The 27,681-nt window shown below is 50.3% G+C and overlaps 1 protein-coding gene across 1 annotated transcript in view; it reads left to right on the forward strand.

The window, feature by feature from the left end:
- The window catches only part of Cacna1s (calcium voltage-gated channel subunit alpha1 S), a 70,238-nt gene extending 47,741 nt beyond the window's left edge, over positions 1–22,497 (forward strand). The window contains 20 exon segments of the mRNA NM_053873.1: positions 174–375; positions 536–694; positions 2,898–3,008; positions 3,765–3,848; positions 6,835–6,891; positions 7,714–7,842; positions 8,045–8,110; positions 8,624–8,715; positions 9,242–9,401; positions 10,308–10,435; positions 13,922–14,018; positions 15,052–15,154; positions 15,963–16,064; positions 16,335–16,459; positions 18,073–18,201; positions 18,831–19,081; positions 20,504–20,589; positions 21,278–21,369; positions 21,623–21,775; positions 21,921–22,497. Of these exon segments, the coding sequence (NP_446325.1) occupies positions 174–375; positions 536–694; positions 2,898–3,008; positions 3,765–3,848; positions 6,835–6,891; positions 7,714–7,842; positions 8,045–8,110; positions 8,624–8,715; positions 9,242–9,401; positions 10,308–10,435; positions 13,922–14,018; positions 15,052–15,154; positions 15,963–16,064; positions 16,335–16,459; positions 18,073–18,201; positions 18,831–19,081; positions 20,504–20,589; positions 21,278–21,369; positions 21,623–21,775; positions 21,921–22,094 (2,500 nt within the window). The 3' untranslated portion in view covers positions 22,095–22,497.
- Positions 22,498–27,681: the final 5,184 nt, after the last annotated feature.

Below are 27,681 nucleotides of genomic sequence, written 5' to 3' on the forward strand. Positions count from 1 at the left end.
TGTTACATATGTGTGGGGAGACACAGCGGTGTCTCAATGGTTGACTGGGGTAGATAAGATGCCCCTGGAGAGGCAGGGTGCATCGCAGGGTGGGTTCTAACCTTCCTAGACTGGTTCTGCCTCCTCTCCCATTGCTTGGATGTTTACTCTCTCCTCTCTGCCCACCCCCCAAGGCTACTGTACAAGGCCATAGACTCCAATGAGGAGGACACAGGCCCCGTCTACAACAACCGAGTGGAGATGGCCATCTTCTTCATCATCTACATCATTCTCATCGCCTTCTTCATGATGAACATCTTTGTGGGCTTCGTCATCGTCACCTTCCAGGAGCAGGGGGAGACTGAGTATAAGAACTGTGAGCTGGACAAGAACCAGGTACTGAGCCCCCTGCTAGAGCTGGAAAGCAGAGCCCCACAGGCCTGGGAAGAGAGCCTCCATTGAGATCCAGTCCTAGTCTATGTATCTCATTTGTCTCCAACCTGAAGCAATTCACACCGGTACTGACCTATGTTGTTTTTTTTTTCTTGTGTCCTAGCGCCAATGTGTGCAGTATGCCCTGAAGGCCCGCCCGCTGAGGTGTTACATCCCCAAAAACCCATACCAGTATCAGGTGTGGTATGTCGTCACTTCCTCCTACTTTGAATACCTGATGTTTGCTCTCATCATGCTCAACACTATCTGCCTAGGCATGCAGGTAAGGAGACAGGGGAATGGCCATAGTAAGACCTAGTGCCTGGGCAGGCCAGGGACATAGAGAAGTCCCCAGGTCACTCTACTAGGCATCTCTAGAACACCGGCTGCATGCCACCTGCAGGACCCAGGGGTGAACTAATCCCGGCCACGTCCCTTATGGCTTATGTTAAGGAGCTGATTCAAGCCTCCAGAGAGATGGCATGGCAGTTCTTCAAACAGGAGATGACTGCTTCAGGAGAGGAAATGTGCGGGGAACTGAACACATGTCCTCTGTATTCTGAGCAGAGCAGAACACTGTTGCAAATAAGGATGACTGAGTTATTTAAAAACTCATTTCCAGGGGTTGGGGATTTAGCTTAGTGGTAAAGCGCTTGCCTAGCAAGCGCAAGGCCCTGAGTTTGGTCCCCAGCTCTGAAAATAAAACAAAACAAAACTCATTTCCCATCCCAAGAAAAGTAGGTTTCTACACTTATCCCAAGACACGTGTCCCTCTTAGGAAAAGAGCAACCTCTTGTAGATCATATCATAGTTGATAGCATTGTTATAATGCTTTAACTAAACATCTGGTCCCTTAAACTCTATATAATACAACATCACAGATAGGCACCCAGCTCCTAGGGGCCCAAGACATACTCGGTATACATTGGTTGCTTTTCTCATAACTGTAACCTCATACGAAACATTTAAGGAAGGAGCAGTTTATTTTGGCTCATGGTTGCAAGGGATACAGGAAAGGCACAATGGCGGGCTGCTACATGGAGGTGGGAACACATCAGCTGCTTCCAGCTCAGCAGGACAGGAAGCAGAGATTGGGTGGGAAGCAAGGCTTTGCTATAAACCTCAAGGTCTATGACAGTCCACTGACCTACTTCCTCTCAAACCACAGTCTGGAGACCAAGTGTTCAAATCATGAGACTATAGGTGATATTTCACATTAAAACGATGGCACAGTGAGAAGACCACACCTTGTAGGTTTGTGGAATCATGGGAGGAGACTCCCTGAGTTACAGATACTGGTCATGTAGAAGAATATAAGCAGTGGTTTCTCTGGGACTGAGTCAGGCAGCAGACACGGCCCCACTGCTGAGGGATAGGGCAGTTAGTAAGCCTTTTTCTCCTAACTGGGAAGGTTATGTAGAAGCTGGTGGGATTTTACCAGCAAAAAGAATGAGGGTCTTAGGTGGTCCATAGCAGCAGTCACAAAAGCCAAGGCTGTTGATTGAAGGGTCTCTCCATCCCATCACCGCGTGTCTTAGTTAGGGTTTTATTGATATGAAAAGACACCATGACCAAGGCAACTCTTATAGTGAAAAACATTTAATTGAGGCTGACTTACAGTTTCAGAGGTTCAGTCCATTATCATCATGGTGGGAGGCTGGCAGCATCCAGGCAGACATGGTGCTGGAGGAGCGGGAGTTCTGCATCCTGATCCAAAGGCAGCAGCAAGAGACTGGAACTCCACATTGGGTGGAGCCTGAGCATAGGACCCCAAAGCCCACCCCTACAAGTGACACATTTCCTCTAAGGCCACACCTACTCCAACAAAGCCACACCTACTCCAACAAAGCCACACCTACTCCAACAAGGCTACACCTACTCCAACAAAGCCACACCTACTCCAACAAAGCCACACCTACTCCAACAAGGCTACACCTACTCCAACAAAGCCACACCTACTCCAACAAGGCTACACATACTCCAACAAAGTCATACCTCTCAATAGTGCCAGTCACTGGGCCAAGCATATTCAAACCACCACACTGGGGCAACTGGTATATAGGAATCTAAGCTAGCTTTGTTTCCCACCACATAGATGTCAACCCCAGAATCCCAGGGTCTTCTCTTCAATCCTGTACCATAATGACTATGTTAAGCCCTGCCTAGGAAACTCAGTTTTGGTCATTCAGGGCCAATATATAAATGATACTTGTAGCCCTGAGCCATACTTGGTCAGACTTGTGTTTGTTGAACCTCCATGCTCCCCTCTACCACTGCCTATTATGGATGGAACAGGTATGAAAGGTATCCTTGCGTCTGGTAGAAGTCAAGAGATTACTAATCTCCTATCTTGCTGAGATAAAGCAGGTGAAAAGTGGGCCCAAAGGCTGTGGGAGCTGGCCCGTGGCGAGGATGGATCTGGGATTGTGATCTGTAGCTGGTAAGCCTCGCCCTCCTGGCCTACCTCACCCATGTTGCCTCTTTAGCATTACAACCAGTCGGAACAGATGAACCACATCTCGGACATCCTCAATGTGGCTTTCACCATCATCTTCACCCTGGAGATGATCCTCAAGCTCATAGCTTTCAAGCCCAGGGTAAGTGACTGGGCCATGGGGACAAAACAGGAGCGACTTTTCCCTCCTACCTGAAGCCCTTCCGCCTTCTGCTCTCAGGCTGCTCATGCCTATGCTAAGCCTCCTGTCGTAGGCAGGCCTAGTGAGACCTCCAGAATGCTGGCCTTAGACAGATGCTCGCCACTGCATCGGTGAACCCACTCACATTCCATGCCTTCCTCTCTGTGTCTGGAGCTCAAGCCTCAAGCTAGGAGAAGATCTTGTTTTGTTTCTTAGGCTCCCAAATCTATTCCCACGGTTCCACCTTAATCCAATTGTGTTCTGTTCTGTCAAACTCTGGACAGAAATTTTAAGTGGGGCTCTGGAGGTGAAAGTTCTAGACTAAGCTCTCAACCAGCCTCTTAACCACGAGATGCTCCAGAACAGCAGCTCTCAACTTGTGGATCTCAACCCCTTTGGGGGTCACATATCTGATTTTTACATTATGATTCACAACGGCAGCAAAATTACAGCTATGAAGCTGAAACAAAATAATTTTATGATTGGGGGTCACCACAGCATAAGGAACTGTATTATAGGGTGGCATCATGAGGAAGGTTGAGGCCGTAGTTCAGAGGATGAGAATGAGAAATCAGAGAGGATTAGGAAGTTGGGATGTTGGGATGCTGGAACCCTGGTCTGCCCAGAAGCTTGATGGGTGCCTCCCATCCCCGCTGCCTGTCACAGCTGCTTTCACCCACAGCTAAGCCCTTGCTCTCCCATGACCTTCCTTCCCAGGGCTATTTTGGAGACCCCTGGAACGTGTTTGACTTTCTAATCGTCATTGGCAGCATCATTGACGTTATCCTGAGTGAGATCGATGTGAGTACGGGATGGGCAGGGCCCTCACTGGGGTAGGGCTCTTGTTCTCCCTGCACATCTTTATGGAGTACCCATGGCAAGAATAACATGGTAGCCCGGGGTTAGAATGGGATAAGGCTTCTGCCTTCGAGAATCGGTACCCTCCAGAGCAGAATGATGCCTGGTGTGCCAGACTGATGTGGGTTTGCCCACACAGCAGAAATCAAGAACTAGAGCGGCAAGCAGAGGTCATGAGGGGCTAAGTTAAGGAAGACGTAAGAGGTGGCGGGGGAGTTGAAGAGGGTACCAAGTCCAAGGGAGGGAATCTTCTGGAGATATGTGGGAGAGGATGAACAGAAGTCAGACATGCTGGGGTGACTCAGGAGATCCAGATGGACCGGCAGAAGAGAGAAGGGGTCTGAGCATGGCTGGGGAGAGTGTGGAATTCATGCGTGCACTCACCTGTTGAAAATCACCAAAGATTTTGAACAAGCCAGGGAAGGGTTAAATCTCGACTTTTGAGATGTTAATCTAAGGATGGAAAAGGTAGCTTTTCTCTAGGGATTCAGCCATTTGCACTTATTAAGCACCTACTAAATACCAGCCTGTGCTTCCCTTGTGTAGCTGTGGGTACTGGAGGCAGAGTGGGGAAACAACCTTGTAGGGGGCAGCAGACAGTAAATATTGCTGCTGGGCTATGAGAAGACAAGGAGGGTAAGGGGGTATCAAGAGCATAGTGGAGCCAAGATGGGAATAAGGCAGGGGTGAGTCATGCAGCCATGGGAGATACTGCTGTAGAGTGAAAGGAGAGTATGCAGAGGGCCTGTGAGAGGAGCAGAGAACAGCAGGAGGGCTATGCAGCTGGAACCAGGAACAAAGATATGAACACTGAACACTGAACACTGTGGTCAGATCTTCGTGAAGGCCATAATGACACATTGGATTCTATTCTGAGAGAGTGAAGGACCCTTTGGAAGGTGTAAACACTATCAGACATTAGTTCTGATGGGATCGCTGGGGCTGCCCTGTTGAGCTTGTGCAGAGAGGGGCCAGGGCTGACCAGGGACAGCAGTCAGGAAGAGCTCCCAGTGGTCTGAATGGCAGAAAAGGGATTTGGTTGTAGGGATGGCGAGATCGGTCTCCTGGGATGTATTTTGAAGGTTGAGCAAAAGGAGAGAGAGAGGAGGCTAGAAGAGGAATCCCAAAGATCAGAGGTATAAAGCAAAAGACATGGTCCCCTTGGGTCATCACTGAGCCACACCCTGAAGCTAGGCCAGCGAGGAAGCCAGGGGAAGAGACAGAGAAGAACATTTATCTGTCTAAGCCGCTCTGACTGGGAATAGTGGGATCCTAAGGGTTAGCTCAGTCAAGGCAGGGGACTCAGGATGGGCCTCTTCTGAACTTCCTACCTCCTGGGCCAGAGCCCCGAGTTGGTGGGAGAGACAGATATTGAGCCAGGAGATGGCTGAGAGAGGGCCCAGCTGAGAAAAGCCTTAGTCTGTGAGGAAGGGGCCCTAGGCTGAGACTCCAAAAGCTCAGCCCTGGGGGAAATGGCACCTTCTGGGGACTTGGCTGCCACACCAACTGTCTGTTGTACTAGGGGAGGATCCTGGGAACCCTGCTCACCTCCTCACAGGATGGTGACAGACAGCTCCATCTGCTGAGGGCTGATAGGGGGTGGGCTCTGGGCAAACGTTGGAGGGGGGCAGGGGGATGTGTAGTGTGCATTTCCATCCGTGCTCAGCGTTTGCCAGGAAAACATTTATTTGTGGTCTGAGAGCCCCACTTGTCACAAACAGCCAGAAGAGAGAACACTGAATCATGAGAATAAATAGCCCCGATTCAAACAGTTCCTTCCCCAAGCCTAAGGCCCACATGCCAGAGCTGTTCTCCTGGCCGTAGAGCCTGCCATGTCTTTCCTTGGTTTTCAGAAATGGGAAATCTCCCTTACCGAGAACATGCGTTTGATACGTTGAGACTGATTTACGTTCCCGACACACAAACTAGGGAAAGGCCTTTCCTGTCAGTCAGAACTTCACTGCCAGTCCCCCGCCACCCTGTCACATGCTCCTCCTGGTCCTTGGAAATGTGGCTGATGTCACTGAACAGCTAGTGTCCGGTTTTATTTGATTTTTGTTGCAATAAGTGGCTACTGGTCAGGCTGTACAGGTAAAGGACGTGTTTGTCATCCGGCCACCCAGAAGACTCTCCCGGTGTGCACTGGAGCCTCTGAAGCCAGGTCATGTTCCGTAATCACTGGTTTCATGGGCTGGGTGGGTCCCAGCCGTGGCCTGTGTACAGCACGATTCTCTACATGAATCTGACATGAGCCAAGATTGAGGCCAGTGGTACAGGGAGCCTGATTGCTGGGACCGGTCTATCTGCAGGCACATGGGAATCCAGTGACTTACTTCCTTCACTAACCCAGGGCTCTAGAAGACTGGCAGCTCAAAACGGTAGCCAGGGAAAAGATAGCCACTCCCATACACCCAACCATGCGCTCTTAAGGAGCCAGGCTACTGAGATCTGAGCCCTCAATCCTAGCTCCAGTCCTGAGTCAGGGAATATCTGATGGGAGGAGGGGTCTCTAGTCTCCCCCACCCCCACCCACTTTGCCCCTGGAAAGTGGACCTCTGTGAGGGCAACCGCTCTGGTTACAGGGCACGAGGAAGAATCTACTTATAACGATGAGATATTTTCCAGTATGCCCTCTGCCAGGATGTCCCCTGAACCACATAACCCAGACCCAGGGAGAAGCAAGACCTTGCCACCCACAGACACCTCTCAAAGACGAGATGGGACCTGTCTCTGTCCAGTCTCCCCACCCCTCGTGTTCCCTTGCCCAGGTCTCTTGCCCCTCTCCACCCCTGACTGCGACCACGCCAGGTCTCCATCCTTTGCCTGTCTTTTTCTCTCTTTAACTCTCCTTGTGTCCGTTCTTTCTGACAGCTCTCTTCACCTCCCCCTACCCCATGTGTCTCTCTCCCCTCGTCTCTTTTCTCCACAGACTTTGCTGGCCTCCAGCGGGGGACTATATTGCCTGGGTGGAGGCTGCGGGAACGTTGTAATTTCAGGCTGCATGAGCCTGTTCAACCCTGCCCTGCAGCTTGCATGCCGAGCTGGCTGCATGGATCGCATGGGGTGGCCCCAGAAGTCAGGACTCCTTTCCTTAGAGCAGGCCCAGTGAGGGTTGGGCTTTGGGTAGAAGTGGGGGAGGGGGCTCTGTGGTGGGATATGCATGGATGTAATGGCTTCCTTAGAGAAATGGGTTGAGATTCTCCCCGTGCTCTCTCTCTCTATGAAAGCACTGTCTGTCACCAGACCTCCATGACAGTTTAGCAGGCCCAGGGAACAGGGCCAAAGCTGCCACCTAAGGAACAGAACAAGAGCTGGCCAGGGCAGAAGTTTGCCTAATTTACAACACTCAAGAGTAGCGTGGGGCAGGTGGGAGTGACCGCACTGAGAGTGTGGCAAACAGCTCAATACTGGACACTTCTGGCAGACATTACAGGCCACCAGATTCTTAGCTTTGTGACAGTTTACGGAGGAGAGATGAACAGAAAGCCAGAGGTGGGCCATGCTGCAGCTTCACCCCAGGAAGAATCCCTGCTCTGTTCCCAAGCACGGGCTTACTGCATAGCTTGGACGCCACACTCAACCATCTTGAGACACGTGACCCCAGAGCCCTGAATCCCAGGGTAGTCCAAGGCTATGAGACAATCAGGGCTCTGAAGTGGGTCTGGAACTCTCCTCCTGCTATGGGCATTTTACACACACACACACACACACACACACACAATGCGCAAGTGCACTGCATTTCCTGCCTGCCCTGACCCTTATCCCCGAGTGCCACCCCAGACTGACCTCTGGGGCTACTGCCCCACAGGACCCAGATGAGAGCGCCCGCATCTCCAGTGCCTTCTTCCGCCTGTTCCGAGTCATGCGACTGATCAAGCTGCTGAGCCGGGCGGAGGGTGTGCGCACCCTGCTCTGGACGTTCATCAAGTCCTTCCAGGTACGAGTGCCTAACAGGCCAGGGGTCCTGGAAACGGACCCGGAAATGCCACTAGCCCAGGGTGGGATCCCAAGGTCGCAGAGCCAGGCAGGTTCCTGGAGAGCGGAGGGAGGCCCAGGCTACAGGACCGAGGGCTGTGGTTCTGTGGGCTGCAGAGCAGGCAGGTGGAAAACTTAACTGTTGCTGCCTCCTCTCCGCACAGGCCCTGCCGTATGTGGCTTTGCTGATCGTCATGCTCTTCTTCATCTACGCTGTCATCGGCATGCAGGTGAGAGGCGCAGGGGCTCGGGTCAAACCATGAGTCTTAGGCAAGCTAGAGGGTGCATCTGTGGACCCAGAAAGACCTAACAACGTGCAACTGAAAGTTGGGCTTTCTCTGCCTTCCACTTGGCAGCAGTTCCAATAACAGAGGAAGTAGAACTGAGACCCAGAAGCTCTGGTGTTAGGAGCCAGGGTGTGGCCCAGGAGAGACCATAGCACATGAAGGGTATCAGAGGTCTCTAAGGCCTTAGCTAGAGGCCTTCCCCCAGAATCCCTCCCCAGATCTTGAGTAACTTAGTGCTTGCTGGAGAGAAATTGTCTGCCCGGCCTCTGGTTTGAGAGGAAGAACGTTACATGACCTAGAAAGGAATCCAATGTGTCTGGCTTCAGATCTGAGGTGGCCTGGAGTGAAAGGCGTTGAAAAGAAATAAGGGTCAGGGTGGGAAACAGGTCAAGCAGGAGACGTGTCAGGAGACGAGCTGAGGAAACGCTTGTCATCCTGGTTGCCTGTGCTTTGCAGATGTTCGGGAAGATCGCCATGGTGGACGGGACGCAAATAAACCGGAACAACAACTTCCAGACTTTCCCACAAGCTGTGCTGCTGCTCTTCAGGTACGAGAGCCCCTTGGCTTCACTGGGTTCTCCTCTGCAGTCCAGGCAGTGCTGTCCCACATAGGCCCTGTACTGGAGAGGTCCCTACCTGGCGTAATGTCCTGCTGTCACCGTTACGAAAACCATGCATTGATGTTTGGCGCTGAATTCCTCCTGAGTTCCAGAACGCTGCCTATTCATCATCCCACTGAAGCAGAGTTCAAAGGTCAAATGACCCATGAGACCTCAGCGACCCTTGACATTGATCTATGACATTTACTTCTGCCATGGTTCTGATTTTGGGTAAAAGTCCCCAACACACAGTCCAAGAAAGCTTTTCTGTATAGCTCAGCGCTACTTTAGTCCTGCATTTTGAAAAGGTGGAGGGGTGGGGGTGAGGGTTGGGGTTGGAACAGAGGGAATACAGCAAAGAGGGGGACACTGTGACCAAGCTTATGGGGATCCTACCTCGGGGAGCAGCCTGGTCCCTTTCACCCAGAGGACCTGGCAAACGTGCACAGGCCAGCGGTGTCTCTCCTCTGCTCAGGTGTGCCACAGGGGAAGCCTGGCAGGAGATCCTGCTGGCCTGCAGCTACGGGAAACGCTGCGACCCGGAGTCTGACTACGCACCGGGGGAGGAGTACGCGTGTGGCACCAACTTTGCCTACTACTACTTCATCAGCTTCTACATGCTCTGCGCCTTCCTGGTGAGACGTCTGCAGGCTCTGGCCAGGGCGGGGCTTGAGGGGTGAGGGGGACTGGAAACTCTCGTTAGACTGTCCCTTGTTCTGACCTTTTGGGGTGTCTTTATTTTGTGGGCTCTTTTTTTCTTTCTTGCTCCAAATGTGTCACGAGACATTTTTCACTGCGCGTATGATGTCCTTAAATATATACTAGACACATTACATATGGAGTTTACAATCAGGAGGACGGCGATGAGGCACTTAAGAGGGAGGTCCTCCCCCATAGAGACATTTAACACTAACTCTTCCTCAGCACAGAGAGATGTTGCGTCAGAAGACCACCGAGACTCTAAACTGAGTGTCCAAAGAGAACCTAGCTAGGGTCAGAAATAGCATCAAATCCTTTGGAGACAGCCGGGCTGTCCATAAGGAAGGTGTCCACTGGGCCCCTTAGGCTGGTGCTCCTTTTTATTCCGCATATTCACCCCAAACCTTTAAATGTATGGTTACCCCTGCACATGGCCAGGTGCAGGGGGAAGAAACATGAACAAGACCTAGTCCTGGCTCTGATGGAGTGAGTTCATGTCTGAGCACGCATGACAATTCAAAGGACCCCCCCCCCCAGTGTAGACTGGAGAAGTGAGAGGGGCGTCAGTCATGCCCAGGAGAGGCAGAGTAGCTCTGAGAGACCAGAATCGCTCCCAAAGGGTGCCCTAGTCCAGTTTTAACAAATGATCACCAGTACCAGAGCGCACCCTGGGCAGGAACAGAGGCAGGGCTCAGCCTTGTGTGTGGAACAGCACGTGGTGTGTGCTGGAGGACTGGATGGAGGGAGGAGACCCAGCCCAGTCTGTCCTGTTCCCCACCCCCACCCTGACACCGGTCCCTGCATCCCCTGCCTGTGCTGTGGGAGCCCCTGTCTTTTTGCAGATCATCAACCTCTTTGTGGCTGTCATCATGGACAACTTTGACTACCTCACAAGGGACTGGTCCATTCTGGGCCCTCACCACCTGGATGAGTTCAAGGCCATCTGGGCTGAGTACGACCCGGAGGCTAAGTGAGTCTTTGCGCGGTGCTGGGTGCCTACCAAACTGCCCACTCTTCCACCCTAGCGTCTCCTCTAGAGTCTCTCTCTTCTCCCTTAATCTGCCCAAGGTTCCAGTCTGGGAAACAGCATGTCTCAAAACTCGAAGGGACCCCTCCAAAGTGTAACTCCCTAATTTTCTGAGGAAGGGGGTCGCCCAGCTTCTAGTTGGTCACTTAGTATTCAGGAGTGAGGACTGAGATCTCAGTACATCACAGGCACACAGGGCCTGGCTGCTCACCGTGGGCTCCACTTACCAGCTGTATTGGAGGCTGATTCCAATGCAGAGTCCCAGGCCACACTCAGACTGTCTGAGTGAGAGTCCCCACTGCTGTTAGCCTGATCCCTGGGCCATCTGCCTGCACCTCAAAACATGGGAGGCATTTTCCTAGTCCTCTTATAGAAAAAGTGGTAAGATCACATTTACTGAATGTTCCCCAGCACGATGTATGTTGGCTCCTCTGAGTCTTCTAACAAGATGGTGCAGATCCTCTAGTCATTCCAGTCTCAAAAATGAGCAAACTGAGGTGTAGAGAGATTAAACTGTCCTGAGTCACACAGTAAGTGAGGATACCAAGATTCAAGGCAAGTCTGTCCAGAGTTCTTGGCAACTGCTCTCTAAAATGCTTCCAACAGGGACAGTAAAAACTTCTGGGGGTCGAGAGTTGGAGAGCTGGCTCAGAGGTTAAGAGTGTTTGCTGCTCTTCCAGAGGACCCAGGTTTAATTTCCAGCCCCCATAGGGCAGCTCACAACTGCCTGTAACTCCAGTTCTAGGGGATCTAACACCCTGTTCTGAACTCTGATACTTAATACATGTGGTGCATAGACATGTACACAGGCAAAACAATCTACACATAAAATAAAAGAACAAAAACCCACCTAGGGGCTGGAGAGGTGGCTCAGGAAGAAGACCCATTATCCAGATCCAATGATTCACACTGTAACCCCAGCTCCAAGGGATCTGTCACCTCCTGATTTCCATAGGTACCTGAACACACAAGGTATTCACTCATGCAGACAGACAGAACACACACACACACACACAACCATTTTTTAAAGATTTGTTTATTTTATGTATATGAGTACACTGTAGCTGCCTTCAGACACACCAGAAGAGGACATCAGATCCCATTACAGATGGTTGTGAGCCACCATGTGGTTGCTGGGATTTGAACTCAGGACCTCTGGAAGAGCAGTCAGTGCTCTTAACCACTGAGCCATCTCTCTTTGCTTCTATTGCTATTGCATACTCTTAACTGGGCTGTGGCTCAGTGATAGAATACTTGCCTGTCATGTGAGAGACTCTGGGGGCTCAATTCCAAGTGTGTGTGAGAGTGTATGTGTGTGTGTGTGTGTGTGTTTCTGTGTCTGTGTGTGAGTCTCTGTGTGTGTCTGTATCTGTGTGTCTGTGTATGTGTCTGTGTGTGTGTCTGTTTGTCTGTGTGTGTGTCTGTTTGTGTCTGTGTGTGTGTCTGTCTGTATCTGTGTGTCTGTGTGTGTGTGTGTGTCTGTTTGTGTGTGTGTCTGTGTGTGTGTCTGTCTGTGTCTGTGTGTCTGTGTGTGTCTGTCTGTATCTGTGTGTGTGTCTGTCTGTGTCTGTGTGTCTGTGTGTGTCTGTCTGTATCTGTGTGTCTGTGTGTCTGTGTGTGTGTGTCTGTCTGTGTGTGTGTCTGTGTATGTGTCTGTGTGTGTGTCTGTTTGTCTGTGTGTGTGTCTGTTTGTGTCTGTGTGTGTGTCTGTCTGTATCTGTGTGTCTGTGTGTGTGTGTCTGTGTGTGTGTCTGTGTCTGTGTGTGTGTCTGTTTGTGTCTGTGTGTGTGTGTGTCTGTGTGTGTGTGTCTGTGTGTCTGTGTGTGTGTCTGTGTGTGTGTCTGTCTGTGTGTGTGTCTGTCTGTGTGTGTGTCTGTGTGTGTGTGTGTCTGTGTGTCTGTGTGTGTGTCTGTCTGTGTGTGTGTGTCTGTGTGTGTCTGTCTGTGTGTGTGTGTCTGTCTGTGTCTGTGTGTCTGTGTGTGTGTCTGTCTGTGTCTGTGTGTCTGTGTGTGTCTGTGTGTCTGTCTGTCTGTGTCTGTGTGTGTGTGTGTCTGTGTGTCTGTCTGTGTGTTTGCATGCATGCATGTCTGTCTGTCTCACGCAGCATTTAGTTTATAGACAGTATGGGGTCTGCAAACGCCACGGCCATCAGCTTCACAATCCATGTGAGGCAAGAAGGGAATCCTGTTCGCGACTCAGCAGGCAGTGCTGGTTCTAACTTTAGAGTCTGACACTGGGCAGTTTATTTTAGGCATATTTAAGCAAAGTACAATTTGGGAAGAAGAGTTTCCTGGTGTAACGTAATCCCATGTGCACAGTAAGACATAATTACATCAAAGCTCTTCTCAGAGGACATGTCCCTTGATCCCTGAAAGTGAGTTCTACAGACAGGCTGCGTGTATTATCTAAGGGCCGACGGGGAGGACCTGGTGTCATACAGGTACCTACATTATTAACTACCTCTGGTTCTGCTCGTAGGAGTTTGGGGGTTCCCTGGACATACAAATAGTGCAAAGGTCATCTAGACTATTGGCAAGCTCTGGTTCTGGTGTGGGAGCCTGGGGGAGTGGGTATGACCTGGCTCTATAGACAACAGGGGTTACCCAAGCTGTTAAGCACCACAGTCCCAACTTTCTGGGCAGAAATAGGTTGCACATTTTTGTTTTCATTGAAAAGAACACCTTGTGTATTTAACATTCCTGGTTTTCTGGGGCTTATCTGTGAGCACAAGAACCTTTGTGCTCCCAAGAAGAAAATGTCATTCACAGCCAGCTGTGAGGACGAGGTGGTTCATAAACCCCCCAAACGAGTGTTCTTAGGGCAACCCTCTCCTACTGGCAGTGCCCTGGTAATGGTCCTGGTTGCTATGTTTTGTGCCTATCCCAGAGCTCATGGTTGCACTGCCGTAGTGTTCCCAGCTCTGGGGTAGTCTCTGGAGTAGATTGTCGCTACTCCCTTGATCTATGTACACAATACAACCCAAGAGCCCCTCCCCCCTTCAGCTTGACCAAAACTTAAGGAATGCCTTATCATGGGAGGAAATGAAATCCAGACCCCGTGCCCTAGAGGATAAATCCATGAAAGAGAGCGTGTATCTGCACAATACATAGAGAGCCCCACTCGTGGTGAGCGCCCACGAACACAAACCCCGTCTCTTCTTTTGGGGTATGCAGGGGTACAGCGTGAGAAGGTTTGGGGGAGGCAGGGGCAGGAGTGCAGATGATCAAAGTACATTGTATGGAATTTACATTAATACATTTTTTTACTAATAATATAGATTTAAAATTGCTAGGCCTTTTAAACAGGATTAAAAGCTAGGAAATATTCCTGGGCCCCTGGCTCCCTTCCCTCTTTGTCTACTCTCTGAGTTAGAAACAGAGGTGCTCTGAGTAACATCCCTGGAGTACGTGTCTCTGTGTCCTCCCACAGGGGCAGGATCAAGCACCTGGACGTGGTGACCCTGCTGAGGAGGATCCAGCCCCCTCTGGGCTTTGGGAAGTTCTGCCCACACAGGGTAGCATGTAAGGTAACATCTTCCAGGATAATCCTTGACTAACCATGCTGAAACATCCTGCTAATGACGCAGAGGGATAGCCATGGCCAAGGACCCCTGAACCTCAGAGATGCTTCCAAAATCCCTCCTGCGTCTCCTCCGACTTCAGATCCAGCCTGAAACCCGTTTTCTGGTTATCTCTCTCCGTCACGCCCTCTTCACATGTGGCTTCCCCTCTAGCTACTCCCTGATCCCCTCGCTCTGTGTTGTACCTGTGATATACTGACATGATTCCTGGCTCTTTGGGAGAGGGGTGTCTTAGCCTTCTCACCCCCAATCCTTTCTGCGATGGTTAAGAACCACATCTATGCCCCACCCACCTGCTTAGCTTCCGGGCTAAGCAGCTGTGGCTCTGGGAAGTTCAGCAGGTGCTGCTGTGGGGCTGGGAGATGAGAGAGAGAAAGAGAGAGAGAGAGAGAGAGAGAGAGAGAGAGAGAGAGAGAACACCCGATAAGAGGAGACGTTTCACAGCAGCGGTTTCCAGGGTTGCTATGTCAGTCAGCTGGCCACCACCCTAACAAAGACCTGAGACAAACCACTTTAAAGAGAGAAAAGGATTGTTTCAGTTCTCAACTTGAGGGTTTGAATCCAGAGATGAAGCGTTGCATTTAGGCCTCTGGTTATGGGTGATAGGTGTAACATGTCATGGTAGGGGCCATGGTGGAGCAAAACCACTCGTTTCATAGCCCAGATGAAGGGAGAGAAAAGCCTGCCCCTCAGTCCCCCCTAACTTCCCTCTATGTCCACCCCTTATAGTTGCTACCACCTCCCAGCACCAGTCTAGGGTCCAAACCTTTAACACGTGGGCCTTGGCAGACGCTCCAGATCTTAACTACAGCAGTCTTCAAGTCCCGCCCTGTTGACCTCAAGTCTCACAGACATGTGCCAATCAGCCCCCACCCCAGTCCTTACAGCCATCCCTCCTATCCCACACCAGGTAAGGGTGACTTAATGAGTTGTGCTTCATCCCAGTGCATCACCGAGCCCCCTACCTCTCCCCATACAGAGGCTGGTGGGCATGAACATGCCCCTGAATAGTGATGGCACAGTCACCTTCAATGCCACACTCTTCGCCCTGGTACGCACAGCCCTCAAGATCAAGACAGAAGGTGAGGGACTTCTCTGCCCCTTTTCTCTGGGAGGGTGGATCCTTGCACAGATTCCCAGTAGTGTGAACAGAAGCAGAAGAAACCCAGGCCACAGTCACCAACTATCGTGTCCTTCAGATCTCGCAGAGAGGCCGAGGCTGCTCCACTCGGAAAGGTCATAAGATTGTGTCACATATTCCTCAGCTGTGTCATGGCCAGAGGCATGACAGTGTTCACTCAGGGATGGGGTCCCCCGCCCTTGAGTGACTCCAGGTGGGACAGAAGTAGGACTCAGTCATGTGCAGGTGTGAGAGCCCACACTTGACTCCCCTAAACCTATAGTCCCCCAAATCAGAAATACACACATAGTGGGAACAGGGGACAAAGTAGGGTTGAGGTCAAGGTGCTGTTTCCTGAGTCCTCAGTCAGGGTTCCAGAGGCTTTAAGGCCATCCCTTTACTTGGGCCAATGATTTAGCAGTTATGGGCAGCTATGGGTAGGGTACCTGAGATGACAAGAAGGAAACCAGGATTCAGGAAGGAGCAAGTTAGAGAAGCAAGAGGATTGCTTGAGGACCACAGGACAGACTGGAGTATGTAGGGACTTGGAATTTTTACAGAGAGAATGGGAGGCAACAACCTACATGGAAAGTAAGTACAAGGTCCAAGCATTGGGTTGCCCATGCCCTCATCCCATTGTCCGTGTGCAGCAGCTACCGCAAAAGAACACTGAGCAGGGTGTGCTGAAGAAATGTCTGCTCCCTAAGGCTTTTTCAAGTTCAGCCGCTTTGGGCCCCTCTTACCTTTCTCACCCTCAACCCTCACCCCAGGCAATTTTGAACAAGCCAATGAGGAGCTGAGAGCCATCATCAAGAAGATCTGGAAGAGAACCAGCATGAAGCTCCTGGACCAAGTCATCCCTCCAATAGGAGGTGGGTACTCCTGTGAGAGAACAATCTAGGACAGATATATAAAGGTCGAGAAGCTTCTTCAAGAAGCCCGTTAAGAACCTGACATCTAGATACCATTAATACCATAGGCGGATGCCACGTGCATGTAACAGAAACAACTAACTCAGTGTGAAAGTTGCCCACTCACACCTCAGCAGGATGGGCTGAATGGCCCAGGCTGCTGACCCCAGATCCCTCTTCTGAAGTGAGTCTCCCACTGGCCTTCATTACCTCTCTTTTGGCTCTCTACAGATGACGAGGTGACAGTGGGGAAGTTCTATGCCACATTCCTCATCCAGGAGCACTTTCGGAAGTTCATGAAGCGCCAGGAGGAATATTATGGGTATCGACCCAAAAAGGACACAGTTCAGATACAGGTAAGTCCAACCTAGACGGGTTCCAAGGGACGTCCCTGCTGTCCCAAGCCCCTCTCTTGGTCCCTCACCAACAGTCAGGGATAGAAGCAAAGAGAAGGGATCCCAGATGAGTGGAATGAGGAGATAATTTAGGTTGGTCCATGATGGAGAGTGTTTGGCCTCAGGAGAAGGTCTAGGAGTTCCTCATCTCTGAGTGACCGGATGGGGAAAAATGATTTCCTTGAATAGGAGACTGCTGGAGCAGTGGTCTCCAAAGAAAGCAGAACCCCCACCCCCAGGTCTGCTCTACTGGGAAGAGAAGAATGTTTAAACCTTTACATTTTGTCTTATGGGACTTTTTATTTCTTCCTCCTCCTCCTCCTCCTCCTCCTCCTCCTCCTCCTCCTCCTCCTCCTCCTCCTCCTCCTCTTCCTCCTTTTCCTCTTCTTCCTCCTCTTCTTCCTCTTCTTCCTCCCCTTCCTCCTCCCCCTCCTCCTCATCCTCTTTCTTCATCTGTAATGCACATGATTTAAAAATTCAAAAGCAGACATGTAGAGGTAGAGAGATGACTCATGCATTCAATTTCCTGCACCCACAGGGCAGCTAACAGCCATCTGTAACTCCAGTTCCACAAGATCTGATGCTCTCTTCTGGCTTCTACAAGCACTGCACACACATGGTACACAGACATAATATGCAGGCAAAGCACCCATACATATAAAGTTAAAATAAATAAATCTTTAAAAACTACTACAACAACACACATAAACACACATATTTGGGCTGCATGTTCAATAATGTATTTGAATTGCCTTTGTGGTTTTGAAATAACTTTATCTTTTACACATTTGCAAATTTTGGCATGAACCATTTAAGTATAATTCACATGACACCCCATCAGCTCAGAATACTTTAGTGTACATTTCTAGAAAATTTGACCTTGCCCTACATAATTTTCCCAAATAGTCATAAATACAACCACTGAAAGGAAGTTAGTGTTGATACATAGCACCCTCCACTCCTCACCTCAGTGATGTCCATTACAGAAAAGAATACAGCTCAGGATCATACACCTTGCTTGCACAGCATCTTGCCTTGGTATCTTGCTTTCTGGAGTCAATTACCTGGCCATCTTTCCTTAACATGACCTTGACCCTTTTGAAGTCACAGGCCAGCTATCCCTCAGTCTAGGTTGGTATGACATGTCCTCATGTAAGACAGAAAATGTACATTTTAGGTAGGAACATTATAGACATGATCCTGTATCCTCTTTGAAAATTATAGGGTGGTATTCATTTTGATTTGTTTTATTGCTTGTAATATAAAGTTTCATGGGCTAGAAAACACATATCAATAAAAAGATTTCTCCACTGAGAGGCTTGAGTGGGAAGGATACACAGTCTTTACCTACACAATTACAGAAAAGCCCTTAGAAACTTTTCAGAAGGCAAATTGTCCCCTCCATGCCAGAGCAGGACTGTAGGATCTCATCACCCTGTGATGTTGGTCCAGGATGGAGAACATGTTTCAGGAGAGCTATAGGCTCAGGGATTCAAAACAGGTGGGGCCAGGGAAAGCCTTTCTGGTCTCCACTCCTGAGCTGCAAGATCACCCCAACACTTTACCACCCCTAGGCTGGATTGCGGACCATAGAGGAAGAGGCAGCTCCTGAGATCCACCGAGCCATCTCTGGAGACCTGACGGCGGAGGAGGAGCTGGAGAGGGCCATGGTAGAGGCTGCCATGGAGGAGGGGATATTCCGGGTGAGTGAGGGCCATGGTCACTTCTAGGGACTAGGCACAGCAGGTAGCAAGAGAGAGGAAGCCTAGAGCCGGGCGGCAGGGGAGACGGATCTGGGATCTGAAGTTACCACTTACACCTTGCCACCCATATCTTTCGGGACTCAGAATCTATGGCCCAAAAGTATTAAATATGATGCACCCTTCCATACATCTAATTTCATTGCCCAAGGATCCCCTCCCATTCAGACTAGTCCTGCTTCTAAGTCCTGTGGAGAGTTGGAAGCCATGGGATCTTGATGATTCTTCATGGACACCCCATTAAAATCCATTGGATTTTGTGAGATGGTGGCCCAAATAGATGATATGCAATGTCCAATATCACTCGATTAGAGGGGAGCTAGAACACAGTTTGGCAGACTCCCAATTCAGTGTGCCATGTTTCCATATGTGTGCTACCTGTATGGTTCCTTAGGTCTGTCCTGTCAGACCTTGCTGAGGGTGGACTGTATTCTAGTATCGTCTTTCAGTCTGTTCTCTTCTGGCCTTTAGATTGCTTGTTCTCCCCAGGTTGTCAGCCAACTGCCCAACCCCAAGGAATTCCATATCCTCAGACCCAGTCATTGCCTCCTCACTCTACCCCTTTCCCCTAGAGAACTGGAGGCCTGTTTGGTCAAGTGGACAACTTCCTGGAAAGGACCAACTCTCTGCCCCCTGTCATGGCTAACCAAAGACCCCTCCAATTTGCCGAAATGGAGATGGAAGAGCTGGAGTCACCAGTCTTTTTGGAGGACTTCCCTCAGAACCCAGGCACCCACCCTCTTGCTCGTGCCAATACCAACAACGCCAATGCCAATGTTGCCTATGGCAACAGCAGCCATAGAAACAGCCCAGTGTTTTCCAGGTAACAGTGGTAACTGCCAGCCACAGGCATATGAGTTCTGAGATATGTTTGAGAGGGAAGGAGGCATCCTGGAATTTGTATGATGTCCTTTGTTTGCTGTGTGCCCTTGGGGACCACTCTACATCCCTAACCCAAGAGGCAAACCTGGACTGAAAGGGTGTCTTTGGCCAGCAGGGGGCAGGCAGTCTCTTGTCAACATTGGCCACAAACCCAAGTCAATTCTGTGCTTTCTCGGAAGGGAGGCACGGAAATGTGTTGGTTACACAATACAGTTTAAGAAAGAGCCTCAGAAGCAGCACACGCTAAAGGGAACTCTGAATGATACGGTCGGTTTCTCCATCTTAGACTTCCATTGCTGTGAAAAGACACCACGACCAAGACAACTCTTATAAGGACAGACAACATTTAACTGGGGCTGGCTGGCGGGTTTCAGAGGTTCGGTTTGTTAACGTCATGGCAGGAAGCATGGCAGCATCCAGGCAGGCACGGTGCTGGAGAAGGAGCTGAGTTTCACGTCTGGATCTGATGGCAAACGGGAGAAGACTGCTGTCTTTCAGGCAGCGAGGAGGAGGGTCTCAACCCCCCCCCCCCACAGTGTCACACTTCCTCCAAGACCACACCTACTCCAACAAGGCCACTCCCTGGGTTAAGCCTATTCAAACCACCATGTTCCCATCACGTCAATCCCAGGCTGTGATTTTAGTGACAAAATGCAACAGTACGGGCAGTAGAGCCACTTAGCCATCATCACACAAGGGCTAGGTTTCCCCATGCTCTGAAGAGGCTGGGCAGCAGTCTCATTGGGAAGACAGGGCAGAAACCAGTTGAACAGCTACTTCACTAGTCAGGACTGCCAGCACCTCACTCCAGCCCAAAGAGGCTTCTTGAATGCTGCTCACGTTGCCTAAAGGGCATCCATGTCTTTAGGTCACAGTGGTGCTAGGGTGTTAGGTGGTGTGGAAATACCTGGGCTCTGCCATGGGGGGGGGTGTCATGAGGTACAATTGTGATCAATTAGGATTCCTTGAGAATACAGAAGTGTTACCTAAGACATTGAGCTGGAAAGGCCCAGAGCAATTCTCGGTTTCAGTTGTACATGAGCAATAACTTCAAAACTGGAGCTTTCAAAACTGCCCGTGTCTAGAATGGGTCACAGCCAATTGTCTTCACGGCTTCCCAGGTGAGCCCATGTGTCATCAGGATTGAGAACTAGGGTCATGCAGAATGTGAGAAGGGTAGGGGGAGCATTGAGCAGGAATGGAGGCAGCCATGAGTTTGGCTTGCTCCCCCCCCCCCCCCAGAGTCAAGGACAACTAGAGTCAAGCTCTGCCAGAACCAGCCCTGGAGTGAAGGCTCCTGCACTCTGATTGGTTGTTCACTGGCTCTGTGAATGGGTTTCAGCCTGCTCCGCTTCTGTTTCAGCATCCGCTATGAAAGGGAGCTCCTGGAAGAGGCAGGCAGGCCTGTTACCAGAGAAGGACCCTTCAGTCAGCCCTGCAGCGTCTCTGGTCAGTCTCTTCTGTGACTAAGAAACTGAGCCTTCTCCTAGAGGGGTTTAGGAGTGCTCCCTCTTTCCTTAAAGCCTTGGAGGGCCCCTTAGAACCTTTATGATGGGATTGGCCCAGGGAGGAGGAGCATTATTACCAGACTGTGGAAGGCTCCAGGCGAGAGGCTAAATGGAATGGGTGATGGGTGGGGAAAGCTTGTTCACTCTAACAAGCTTTGTGCAGGCCTATACCGCCTTCTGTGTAGCCTAGCCTGGAGTTCCCCTTCACTGGGCCCCTGGAAGGACAACTCCTGCGCAATTAACTCTTGGGTTGTGGAGTCCTCGGCAGGTGGTCATGCAGTCTCCCCGTGGGTCTGGAATCACTGTGTGACAGTAGCATCCCCAAGATTCCTGGAGTTCAGTAGCAATGAGGGCACTTCCTTGCTCCCCAACACTCTTAAAGATTCATGCCCATGTCCTTGTTGAAGAAGAGCTTGCTGGTGAGTCTAGCCCTCAGCCTCTCCCAAACCACAAGGACAAAGTGCTGGGCAGGGAGAGCTGATCCAGTTCTGTCCGGCCTGGGGTTGTTTAGGTTTCAACTCTCGTTGTCTACCTCCTAACTACCTACTGTAGCTGCCCAAGCAAGGCTCTAATGACTCGGCCCATCAGGGGTCAGCAACCCCACTGACCTTGTCTTATGTTGCCCACAGGAGTTAACAGCAGATCCCATGTGGACAAACTGGAAAGACAGATGTCCCAAAGAAGAATGCCCAAAGGCCAGGTGCCTCCTTCCCCATGCCAGGTAACAGAGGCAAAGGCCTAGGAGGCAGTGCCATATAGACCCCACGCGGCCTGGCAGGGGAAGGGCCCTGTAGGTAGCAGTCCATCCATAACAGAAGCGTCTTGTGTTCCTGCATCTTCCCCCATCTGTGGATCCTGGTGGAGGCTTTGTTGGATGGGCTATGGGCTCCAGTATATCTGGGGGCTCCAGTGTATCTGTTGGTTCTAGCATATCTGTTTTGGGGGGTATCTTTGCTTCTCTGTGTTTGAGACAGCTCTCCCAGGAAAAGCATCCTGTGCACGAAGAGGGGAAGGGCCCCAGGTCATGGTCTACGGAAACATCTGACAGTGGGAGCTTTGAGGAGCGTGTTCCCAGGAATTCGGCTCACAAGTGCACAGCCCCAGCTACCACCATGCTGATCCAGGAGGTGAGGTGGTGCTGGAACAGAACGCAGACCACACTGAGGGGTGGCCTTGTAATGGGGAGAAAGTAGGACCAACGGTGGGGAGGCGTAGGTTGGCAGAAGGTAATTTGCCCGGAAGACCCACCCAAGCATCCTCTTCCCGCTGCAGGCTCTGGTTCGAGGAGGACTAGACTCCTTAGCAGCAGATGCTAACTTCGTCATGGCAACAGGCCAGGCCCTGGCAGATGCCTGCCAGATGGAACCAGAGGAAGTCGAGGTGGCAGCAACAGAGCTACTGAAGCGAGAATCCCCAAAGGGCGGGGCCATGCCCAGGGAGCCTTGAGCCCAAAGTCCTCCCTGGGCAGCCTGAACCAGCAGTGGGGGCTCCCAAAAAGACCCTTATTGCTTCCAGGTGTGAGGCCTATACAGAATGACACAAGCTTAGAACTGCCATGACCAAAAGTCAGAAAGCGAGGGAGTGGAGAAAGGTTAGCGCAGCCTAGCAGCCTCCCCTCCCTCCTCAGTAGCCAGCTGCATGGACTGAGTAGCCGTGGTCAGGAACCACCTCAACCAGGCAGGGGGCCATGGATGGGCAGGATCGACCCTTCTCCTTACCAGCAAGAAGCAGGACTTGGCAGGGCCTCTGTGGTCACTCACAAAGGCCTGATCGGTGCCAGGGTCTGTCTGTCATAAAGTCACTCCATCCAACCAGCTTGACATTAAAGTCTCCAGGCCTGACTTTGGCACCTGGCTTCTGCTTGTCTGTTTTATTCTATTGTTTTAGAAGGTCTGAGACTCCCTCTACCCCCTTTCTCAGAGCACCTGGGCCTTGCAGAAGAGTACCAGGCCATCTTCACTTCCCCTCTGATGGCATTAGAAACAATGCCACACCCTGCTTACACAGGGGCCAACCTGTTTTGAAGCTGTGACCCTGTGACTTTGGCCAGAGTCCACTGCCAACACCAACAGCAGCCTCAGTGGCTGTAGTTTATGGCTATGTGTTCCCAAGGCTCCTCTCCTACCTAACAATGACCACCAGCTGCTGTCTCCAGCCAAGGGCCTCGTGGGCACCCCTTGTGTTTACAAAGCACTTCCACACGAAAGCCACTCACTTCTCACCATAGACGTGTTCAAGATGAGGAAACAGGGGTAGCGGGAGATGACAAGACATACCTGTAATGTATAGCTAACGAGAGGCAAAGCTGGGTCTGCCTTGCCCTCCCTTTTCCCCTTCACAGGGCACTCTTTCCTTCTGCCCATCCTTCCATTAAATATGGGCCAAGTCCCTGCTCCATGGCCGTTGCTGTGGTAACAAGGCTGCCCTGCCATGCAGCCTCCTGGCAAACCCTACAATGGGCTTCTGAGCTTCTGGGGCCTGCCCCAGGATGTACATAGCACAGGTCAGAGGTGACACTTGGTGACTTATACATCCAGGCCCCAGCCCTAGTTAGGCCCCAGAGCTTCCTGGTACCCTATCAGTGAAGCAGTTACACACACACACATACACACACACACACACACACACATACACACACACACACATGCACACACATACACATCACACACACATACACACACATACACATGTACACACATACATATACACACCATACACACACACATGCACACATACATATGCACACACATTCATATACACACCATACACACACACATGCACACATACACACACACATACACATGCACAACATACACACACACATGCACACATACACACACACATACACATGCACACACACACATGCACACACATGCACACACACACACACACACACACACACACACACACACACACCACCATGTGCCCTTTTCATTCTGGTGCCCTGTCAGTGAAACAGTTTCAACTCCTCCCCTTCCCACAAACCTCAGCACGAAGAGCTTGCCTTGTCCACCTCACTGATGAACAGAAGTCCCTGGAAGGCCCTTCCTCTCAACTCTTCTAATCATACTGACCTACCCTCCCCACACCCACCTCCTTCCTTCTTGACCTACTGAAAGCTGAGTCTTTGCTCCAGGCATTTCCTACTCCAGCCATTCCACCCTCTCCCTGTCTCTGCACTGGGTCTCTTTGTGTCATCTTCTAAGTCATCTCAAAGCTACCAGACACCACCTTCACATGGGTGAAGCTCCGGCTCACCTCTGAACTCTGGTATGCCTCTCTAGAATCTTCCTGAGTCTCTAGCCATCCTTCAAACCTCTTTTGATGTCATGTCCCAGGACATGGCCAAGCTGTTTAGAACCTGGCCCCCGGACACACACGCCCGCAAACATAGAAATCCCCAAACATCTTTCCCATCCCAAAAGGCACAACAGCATTGATACGATGCATCTTACCCCAGCCAGAGGCTAAGTTCCCTGAAAGCTGGAGTTGTGCCTGCCTTGTTCACAGCTGCCCCTCTAGGGCCTAGCTCCCTAGTGGCCCAGACACTGCTTGTTAAACAATGTTAGAACCAGCTAAGAAGCATAAAGCCTTCCTGCTCAGTGTTACCAGCTCAGCAGGTCACCTTGGCTATCCCGGTAGGCCAGGAGCAGGTGACAGGAAAACTCTCTGCCCCAGCACCCCTGGTGGCTCACCCCTTTAGTCCCAGCACTCCAAAGGGCTACATAGTGAGATTCTGTCTCAAATAAAACAAACAAATAAAAAAAAACCCCACAAACACAAAACCCTTCTGTCTCCAAATGTGCCAGGTAGGATTCTGCACTGCGGTCTCAGGGACGGAGGGAGCACCAAACACGCCCACAATGTCTCCCATTCACCTGACTCATGGCTAGTGAGGTAACAGCAACCTATATAAAAGCATTTCCTTTGCTATAAAGTACTATCCAGGGGCGCCGTGCTTTGATGAAGCAGCTGAGTATCTTGCAGGGCATTTAGTATGTACAGAACGCTAACTATATAACAAATCTTGTTTCAATGGTTTCAATTACATATTAATGCAACTGTCCCTCTTAGCAATCAAAGAAGAGGCACCATTCTCTTTATTTTGCAACTGTGACACAGAGGTCTCTTACCTAAGTCTGTGCACCTAACAAGAGCCCCAGAGGGGAGCTGAAATGAGGCAGTTTGGCCCTGCACTCCATATTCTTTTTTTTAAGAATATATATATATATATAAATATAAATATATATATATATATATATATATATATATATATATATATATATATATATATATACTGTAGCTGTCTTCAGACACACCAGAAGAGGGCATCAGATCTCATTACAGAAAGTTGTGAGTCACCATGTGGTGCTGGGATTTGAACTCAGGACCTCTGGAAGAGCAGTCAGTGCTCATAACCATTGAGCCATCCCTCCAGCCCCACATTCCACCATTCTTAACAGATACACTATTTGTCAGGTCTATGCTATCCCCCTCTTATCCTGACTGACAGATACAGATGTACAACATGGGCCCTGAGAAACTAAGTCTTCATCCCTTTGAAAAGTTCAAGCAATTTCCTATGCGAGATACACAATGTTCTAATTCATCATGTGCAAAATCCCATCCTCTACCCGACTTCTGCTTACCTAATGAGTGGTTTCCATCAGGGTCTGCTCAAATAAAGCCAGGGAGAAAAGGATGGCGGAGGAGGAACGGAACTGAGGGGCGAGCAGGTTTCAGATGAAGCAGATGTCCCCTCAGGAGGACCACCTAACAGAGCCCAAGTACCATAGGGGCAGGTGGGAGGCACCAATGCTCCTGACAGTTCCATGCAGATTTGGAAGCCAGCTGCTGGGTGGGGACTGTGCCAAAGGGACAGGAGTGCCTTTCGCAAAAGGGGTGGGCACAAAATGCACACAAAGACTGCAGAGATGAGGGGAGCCTCTCCCATCTGGAAGGTGCAAAGCTCAGAGCCTCCATGGAAAAGCCAGGAAAAGTACACTCAAATGCCCTCCCATCAAAGTCAAAAGAACCCTCAGCTCTGGCTCTGAGGCTTCCCAGGTCCCGCTCTGAATAGGGCTGCCCTTTTTTTATGTATTGTGATGCTAGCGATTGAATCCAGGGCCCTGTACATGCTAAGAACGTGTTCTACCACTGAATCACTTTCTTTCTGTAAAGGAGAGAAATGGCCACACTGCTGTTTGTTGTAAGAGCAGCCTTAGGGACTGAATCTGATTCCCTGACTGCTTGGCCACATGAGGGTCAGGGACTTCACATTGCTCTGTAAGTCCATTTCTACTCAACCTTAGGGTACAGATGTAATTATATAAGGGGTCACATCCTAGTTAGGGTTTGCGTTGCAAAAGCAACTTGGGGAGGAAAGGGTTTATTTGGCTTCTACTTCCAAATGTAGGAGATGCTGGCTCCCAGAGCTGACCTTGACTCTCCACCTGGGGTCTTACAGAGACTGGCCCCTGCTCTTCCCAGCCTTGGGGCTGCTAGCTCAAGAATCCTGGGTTCCTTCACCCCGTGCTTTTGTTCCTGGCCTTTCCTTTGAAGCTGTTTACACCTGTTCTGACCACCCAGAATTACCTGGATGCCGGCTCTCCGAGATGGACGTCCTGTGCAAAGCATTCTGATTGTTTTGATTTGATTTGATTTTTGAGACAAGGTCTAGCTATGCCTCACTTCCCAGTTTTCAAACCCATAACTTCCTTTCCCTCAGTCTCCATTGCAGGATTGCAGGGATGACCCTCTCGAAGTCTCTTCTATGTGGGAAGAAGGCAAAGATTCATTCAGACTGATGACATATGATTTGATGGTAGCCACGCCCTGCCCCCATCACCCACCTCTAGCACAAGGGAGCCACATCAATTAGCTCAGGAGTACGGAGCTGTAACACAGGGCATGGGCTTCTTCCTCTGGGCCTTTTCTTTTTTTTTTTTTTTTTTGTTTTGTTTTTATTTATTTATTTATTTATTTATTTATTTATTGGGTTTTTTTTGTTGTTGTTTTTTAAGACAAAAAAAAAAAAGCCCTGGCTGTCTTCAAACTGACCCTATAGTCCAGGCTGGCCTTGAACTCAGAGTCACTCCTGCCTCTGCCTCCCAAGTGTTGGGATTAAAGGCATGTACCACTGCCACTGGCCCTCTGGGCTTCTTCTAATTTTGGTTATGACTCTTTGCTCCACCCAGTCTGAGACTTCTTTTTGGGTCCTCCAAGTTACTTTGGAGATTACAGCGAGGAGAAAAAAAGGTCTTTTCAGGCTTCTCCGCCTCCTCCCTTGGCCTTCCTCACACGGATTCCGCTTAAGGCAATGTGTTCTTTCTGTCTACTGCTTCGTTTCAGAAAACATGGAGCTTAGAAAGGATACAGGCAAACTTTTTAAGAGTGATGTCACTTCAGGCCAACTCGACTGTCAGAGTCAAAAGGGCCCTTGAACTATTCCTAGCATGGGCCACATGGGCCATGAGGTCCAGCACACACTACTTGGGGTATCTACCACTGTCCAGTAAAATCCTCAGAGAGGCTGGGATTCTGGAGATCTTTCGCCATCAAGGTTAGCCTAGAACGTAAAGTGTTAAGAGCTTCTTTGCTGGAAATTTGCTGGGTAGGACCTGGCTCAGGCAAATGTCTCCCAGAGCTGAGGAAATGATGCATCCAGGGAGACTGAAAATCAATAACTCAAGGACAGGAGTAGCCTTTGTGAACTTCATCAGAGGGGAAAGTGCTGTCAACAGAGGGGGGGCTTGCTCCTCCTGGGGCCTTCGTGACCTCCCTCCTCCCCTTCTTTTTCCTCTTCCCTCTCCTGGCTTGCCCTGACTGACTTCCTCTTGATGCTCCTCTCGGGAGTCCTCTCCTGTACTATGCCACATTCTCCGTCTGTGTTTCCTAATTCCTTGTCACAGGCTCCCTTTGAGCCCCTATACCATGTGGTGCAGGGGAAAGAGTTCCTCAGGGGTTGAGACCTGCTGTCCTCTGTCTCTGTGACTCTAGGTAAGTCATCCAATAGGCACCTCTGTGCAAAGGG

Source organism: Rattus norvegicus, chromosome 13 (genome assembly GCF_021556685.1).
Source record: "Rattus norvegicus strain SHRSP/BbbUtx chromosome 13, alternate assembly SHRSP_T2T, whole genome shotgun sequence".
Taxonomy (NCBI): domain Eukaryota; kingdom Metazoa; phylum Chordata; class Mammalia; order Rodentia; family Muridae; genus Rattus; species Rattus norvegicus.